This window comes from Fusarium solani (genome assembly GCF_023522795.1).
Source record: "Fusarium solani strain SB1 chromosome Unknown bctg00000006, whole genome shotgun sequence".
Classification (NCBI taxonomy): domain Eukaryota; kingdom Fungi; phylum Ascomycota; class Sordariomycetes; order Hypocreales; family Nectriaceae; genus Fusarium; species Fusarium solani.
This window is the reverse complement of record NW_027072151.1, coordinates 1,647,575-1,654,118: the sequence shown is the minus strand read 5'-3', so window position 1 is coordinate 1,654,118 and position 6,544 is coordinate 1,647,575. Positions and strand designations below refer to the sequence as shown.

The following is a 6,544-nucleotide window of genomic DNA, read 5'->3' as shown; positions in this document are numbered from 1 at the left end:
CAGTAGAAAGAAAAACTCCTCAACTCCGATCCGATGCAGTCTTAATGCCGAACGGAAACTTCGTAGACGTGGATCGTGTCAGTTCATAAACCGAGTAGAAATGTTGGTGTTGGGTGGAGGCGCGTCATGATCAAAATGATGAGTGATAAGAATGCCGCTGCGAGGTTGTGAGTCCCCCAGGTGTCGACTAGTATTGTGGCTAACTCTCCCATAATGGAGAAGCTTGCGCATTGATGCGCAAGAGCCTACACCAAGAGACCTTGCAGTGCGTGATGTTTGGTTTGATTTAGAAGCAATCGGGTTGCTTCACTTTCGCTCTCGCTCTCTCGAGTGCTCGCTGTGGCTCGACTCAGCATCCGAGGACGAAGACGATGACGTGTGTGTCTCGTCCCCGTGGTCCTTGGAGCCATTGCCCGACAAGCTTCCAGGGGATCCAAGACCGTTGTAGCCGTCAATGGATCCATCCGGCTTCTTCTTGAGACCCATCTTAGCCTTACGGACGGCTCTCGCAGCCTTCAGCTGGGCTTCGCGGGCAACATTCAGAGCTCGCTCTGCTCGGATCTGCTTCTCCCACATTGAAGCATAACGGCCCTTGGCCAGAAGAAGTTCGTCATGAGTGCCACGCTCGACAATGGCCCCAGAGTTCAGGACGATGATCTGGTCCGCATGCGTAATGGTCGACAGTCGGTGCCTGCAGAAAGGTTAGCAAAGAGCCCAGTTCGCCATGTCAGTCGTGTAACATACGCAATGATGAGCAAGGTGCGACCCTGCCCAATATTCCACACGTTATCCTGAATCTCCTGCTCAGTGTGAGAGTCCAGCGCCGACGTGGCCTCATCCAACATGATGATGCGAGGGTCCTTGAGAATGGTCCGCGCGATGGCAACCCGCTGCTTCTCGCCGCCGCTCAGGCGGAGGCCCCGCTCGCCAACCTGCGTGTCGTATTGGTCGGGGAAGGACATGATGCGGTCATGGATGCTGGCGGCGCGGCAAGCGGCATACACTTCTTCGTTAGTAGCCGAGGGTCTGGCGTACTTGAGGTTGTACATCAACGTCTCGTTGAAGAGAGTCGTGTCCTGGGGAACAACGCCGATCTTCTCTCTGACCGAGTCAATTGTCAGATCCTTGACGTTCTTGCCGTCCAGCTCAATGGAGCCCTCGTCGCAGTCGTAATAGCGGAACATGTGGCGAAACAGGGTCGACTTGCCACCGCCCGACTCGCCCACAAAGGCGGTCGTGGTGCCTGGCAGACATTCGAAGGAGATGTTGCGGAGCGCCGGCTTCCGTCGGTCGTACGAGAAGCTGACGTTGTTCCACCGAACGTGTCCCTGGAAGTCTTTGCCCAGTGGGACTGCATGGGGCGTGTCCACCACAGTCGGTTGGATCTTGAAAAGTTCCAGAAGTCTCTCGCCCGAGATCATTGCTTGCTGCACCGTCCGATAGAAGGTGCCGAAGAAGTTGAGGGGTCCTTGAAGCTGAGCCAGGTATGAGACGACCATGAACCAGTCACCCGTCGTACGGAGACCCATCGCAACCTGCCAGCCGCAGACCAATGCAACAATGATCCTACCCAAGTTGAAGACCACGGTCTGGCAGATGTTCATCATCATCATCCCCATCTGCACCTTGGCTTCGGCTCTCTGGAAAACGCCAACCTTGTCCTGGTATCGTCTGGACTCGAAGTCTTCGGCGTTGAAGTATTTGACCGTTTCGTAGCTAGAGATTGAGTCATTCTTCACTGCTTCCTCCTCACGGTCAGCATTCGTCATTTCGCGACGCTGGTCCGCTCGGGTCGAGGCCATCTTGATGGTCATGTAGAGATACCAGCAGGTATCAACTAGGTTGATCTCGGCGTATAGCGGCCCGTACCAGATGTAGAACACGGAGATGGCGAGGAAAAGGTCGACGAGCATCGGGAACACTTGGAATGTCACCTGCTCCAGAAACTGGTTGATCGAGGCGCCCTTGTTAAGCGCAGACAGCACCTCTCCAGTACGCTTGGAAAGGTGGAAATCGAGGCTGAGAGAGTGAACGTGGTTAAAGGCCGCTGTCGTCAGTCCTCGGTAAGAGTATTGCGAAACGGGGATCCAAAGAATGGATCGCGCCGACCCCAAGAGTCCAGACTGGCCTTGTAGGATCCACAGAAGCCCGAGGATTACAAAGTCCTTGAGTGGGAAGTTATCCATGGTAAGTCGTTCGCCGTCTGCGACCAACTTGATTACCGCCTCAAGAGAATTGACCACTTGCTTCACTTGCATTGGCACTGCCACGTTGACCAAGCGTTGTAGCATGACCAGGATGAAGCAGATGAGAACGTTGATCTGAAGTTTGGGTGAATCCTTGGGCCAGAGATAGGGGAAGAAGAGGGAGTACCCCTTAAGATACTCCCACCAGGTCTTGTGAGGGAGCTTCTCGGGTCGATAGAAGGCGGTCGATTCGTCCTTTCTAGAGTAACCGGTCGATCTGTGGGCGTTCGAGATGGTCCTACCACGCGAGCGACGGCCATTAGCCTCTCGACCGTTCGGCTCTCGGCCATTAGCCAGCTGGCCATTAGCTGGTTGGCCATTTGTGGTGTCGTACGACCTGCGGTGCCCATTAAGCAGCGGGGTAGACTCGGCAGAACGTCCTTCTTCTGCCTTCTTGTCCTCGCTACGGACCTTTCGAATCCAGGCCAGGCTGAACACGCCGATGAGTGCCAGAAGGTGTAGGATTCGAAGAAAGTAGAAGGCGAGGTCAATCTTGGTCCAGTAGTCGACACAGTTCCCATCCTTTTCCGAATCCTTATTTCGAACTGATCGGAAGAAGTGGCAATCGGCGGCTGCAACTGCGGTCGTGGAGAAGAGGATGATTTCGCCGATAAAGGCGAGAATCCAGACAATGAAGTGGACGATATTGGGCCCTTTGCGCCAATCGAAGAGCGAGATGAGGATATAGAGGTGGAAGAAGAGTGCGCCAACAATGTGAACCTAGGCAAATTGGGTCAGCTCGAGACACAATGGCATTGTCAAGATGTGTCGAGGGGTCACCTACCACGCTCCATTCACCAGCCCACGGCAGCCCCTCCTTTGACCAGCGGTAGGGGTCTTCATACCAGAAAGCATGGTAAAACATGAAAGAGGCGCTTCCAACATAGCACAGGAACACAATGGCAGCGAGGGAGCGGAAGACGTTCTTCGCGGTGCGGCCGAAGCCGGGGCCAATCTTACGTGCACCATCGCGGGAGCGCTTCTTCTTGGTGATGGGCAATGGCTTGCCTCCGGGCCCTTTGACGGTGGGCTGGACCAGATCTTCCTGCTTCTTGGCGTTGACGACGCTGTACCATGCGGCACAGGATATAAAGGCAGTGAGCAGGACGAGAGCGTAGAGGAACTGCGTTTTGCGCAAGATGTAATCCGCGAGCGGTAAGTCTTCGCGGTCAGAACCGCGTAGAGCGGTGGTCGGCATGTCGTCGGCGACAGCCATCATGGCAGTCTGGGATTGCTGGTGAGCGTCGATCGTCAGGTCAAAGAGCGGCAGCCCATATGTGCGCTATTGTGATTGTGAGGAAGGGACGAAGCAGGCGAACGACGAAGACGAGGACGGGGGAGGGAAGAGAAGGCCTTCACCGCGGACAAAGCATTGCCCTGCCCGTGGCAATTGGCGGGGGAAAGAGGCCGAGAAACGAGTGGTGGTTGGGAGCTGGTGGAAGAGGCACGAGATGTAAATGTTGGAGAGTTGAGTCTCGAGGTTCCAAGTCGAGCGCGGTCTAAGTCCTGGTTTTGCTTCGGACTGAGCAGGTGCCACTCACTCCCAGACCCAGGCGTGCAGGTGCAGGCAGGTGCAGGTGCAGGGAAGGTACATAGGATGCCGGGTGCAAGGTGCCGGATGCCAGGTGCCCAGGTGCCAGCAGGGCAGGTGCCAGCCTATGCAAGTTACAGGCAAGCGCGACCCGACAAGTATCGTGCAGCGAGCGACAAGCAGCCGGCTGGTGCTCCCCAGGCAGTCCCCAGTCTCCCGCAGACGCAGCCAGGCGCAGGCGCAGGCGCAGGTGCAAGCATTGGACACTAGGCGGGGCAAGAGCAAGAGCGCAGGCGCCACCACCAGACCAGTAGGACCGCTTTCTCACCCAGCAGAATAACACCCAGCGAGAAGGCAGGTGCCAGGCCTTGCCTGATGGGCAGGAGCGGTCTTTGGGTCTTGGGTCTTGGTGGGGCAGCTGACTTGGGTCAGTGGCGAAAGCCACCCGAAGGTGCCCTGGTCGCGGTCTTCGTGTCGTTGCTGTACGGAAAAAGAATAGAAAAAACGGGTACGTACCTCGGCGGTCGCAATCCAATAACCACTTCTACCGACCGAACCTTGGCTGTCTGTCGTTCAAGGGTCCAAGGGTCCCAACGAGAGGAGCTAGGAGGAAGCGTACTGTAGCGTGTAGCTTTTTCGGTTTGCAGTGCGTCCGGCAAACTGGGTAGAACCTTGCTGAATGTTTTCGGCGGCGGCTGCTGTAGGCTTGATTCGTTTTTGTAAACAGGCCGAGGATGGGAGAAGACGAGAGGAAAGGAAAAAACAAAGCAAGCGTGAGCAGATGAAGAAGAGGTATCAGGTCTCGCCTGTCCTCGAGGTTGGATTGTGCGGGCGCCTCCGGTGGGCGTTGCTGGATCGTTGCTAGATCGTCGGTGGCTCGATCGATAACTCGCTTGTTGTTGCTGGCTTCTGCTCGTGCTCGTGGTGGCACCGGGGAATGGAGAAGAGAAGGGAGCTTGTCATGAAGGAGGCAACCAGTCGATCGTTCCAATGGTCCCGTCTTCTCCTCTGACTCTCTTCTTCTTGCTCAGTCGCTTGCTCTTGAGCAGAAACAGCGCCTCTTCTAGGCCCTCTGAGCCTCCCGGAGTTCTCCTGGAGTGGACACACACACACCTCAGGCCTGGCCTGCACACGCCTCTTTCGCACGCTCCCACACACCTCCTCTGGGCAGCAACTAAGGTGGGGTGGGGCGTTTCTTTTGGTGGAGAAGCTTGACTGAGGGTCCTTTCTGGGGGGCGGCTTCTTGGGTCGCACGTCGTCTTTCTTTGGGTCCGCTTTCTGGGTATGTTATGGGTCTCTGCCAGGTCTGATGCTGGTCTTTGCCGGGTTTCTTGGGGCGATGTGAACTCGGGAGCCACGCGAATCAATGCTTGTCTCTGCCTGACAAGACGTCCGTGTTGAGCGTGCGTGTAGGAATCACGATGGAACTGGACAGTAGCAGCAATGACCTCCGAGGGCGCGTGGGCGTTGACGAATGGCGGTACCTCGGTGCTAGCTGCTGGGGGAAGAAGAAACGAGTGACAGGTGAAGGAAGAAGAAACGGGGAGGTGATGGAAGAGGAACAGGTGGAACGAGAGGTAAATGGAAGCGCGAGATGAGGAAGGAACTCTGGCGTTTATCCTTTGGGAAACAGCTTCTTAAGAAAGGAAGGAAGGAACCAAGCTGGCACACTCTACTCTCTTTCGGGCCTGTGCATGGGTCGAATTCGGCTTCTACCTTAGCAACATAGAAAGTGCATGTGCTGCTCTGCTTTGCTGCTGTGCTTGAGTTGCTTGCGCGTAAATGCCAGACGAGCAAGCGCCTGTCGCTGAGTAACGTAACCGGTGCAAGGGATGGAGAATGGATGATGGATGGATGGATGTGATTCTTCTGTTCTTTTTAGGGAAACGGGTCCTCAATCCAACCTAGCAAGGACCGCTTCAGGTGAGGTCGGGGACAGGTTGGCAAGCGGCCAGGTTCCCCCAGATGGCAGGTCGAGGCTAATTAAGAAACAATGTCGGGCCAGACGGGGAGATGGGATTCGGATGGTTGTCATGCCCATAGTAACTACTACTGTAGACGAGGCAGAGGGAGGGTCCGAAAGGATCAGATCGAGCATGGTCATGATGTATGTACCTGGGTACTCGGTACAGTACCTACATTGGATTCACTGGTGCAGCGCACTCTAATCCCCTACCGGCATCATGATAGCGCACCACCTCAGCCCTGGAGATGCCCAATTTGGACCGAAAAGGAGGTCTCGACACCATCTTCTTGCACCCGCCGCCCCCGGTAAGCTTTCGTTAACTCGTTGCACTGACGGACCGAAGGCAAGGGGCGCGTATGTAGATAGTAGTGGCCGGTTCGCGCTGCGCTGGGACGGGCAGTCAGCAGCTCGGCCGTTGTGTGACACTCAGTCAACCCCGAGATGCACAACTTGGGACGGTTGGGACTGGGGTAGGCATGGCAGCGTGCAGTCCACATGGCAGAACCAGACTGAGGGAATGAGTAGGGGGGCATCATACATGAATGAATGCTCTGGGAAACCGACGAGGGTCTGCGCTGCTACTGAGACGGCACCGTGGTGGTTTCTATTAATTCGCTTCCTTTTTCCCCAATGATCCAGACTGCGACACATTGTGTAATTCGTGTAAGTGGTCATGGTGGCTGCCATGGTGGTGAAGGGTGGTGATGGCGATGATGTAAGTGAAGACCACCAGCTCCATGTTCCATGCCTTAGCTCGTTGTGATGGTTGCACAAAGGCCTTGTACCTCTAGCTGCACCTTC

General features: G+C 55.8%; 1 protein-coding gene across 1 annotated transcript; it reads right to left on the bottom strand.

The window, feature by feature from the left end:
- Positions 1-306: 306 nt before the first annotated feature.
- Positions 307-5,881, bottom strand: MRS44_010240 (uncharacterized protein; the record flags this gene model as incomplete). Its single annotated transcript, XM_046273906.2, has 9 exons — positions 307-691; positions 745-2,966; positions 3,031-3,528; positions 3,788-4,244; positions 4,294-4,395; positions 4,449-4,732; positions 4,791-4,869; positions 4,936-5,397; positions 5,682-5,881. The coding sequence occupies 9 exons, from the start codon at positions 5,879-5,881 to the stop codon at positions 307-309; spliced, it is 4,689 nt and encodes a 1,562-aa protein (XP_046131317.2).
- Positions 5,882-6,544: the final 663 nt, after the last annotated feature.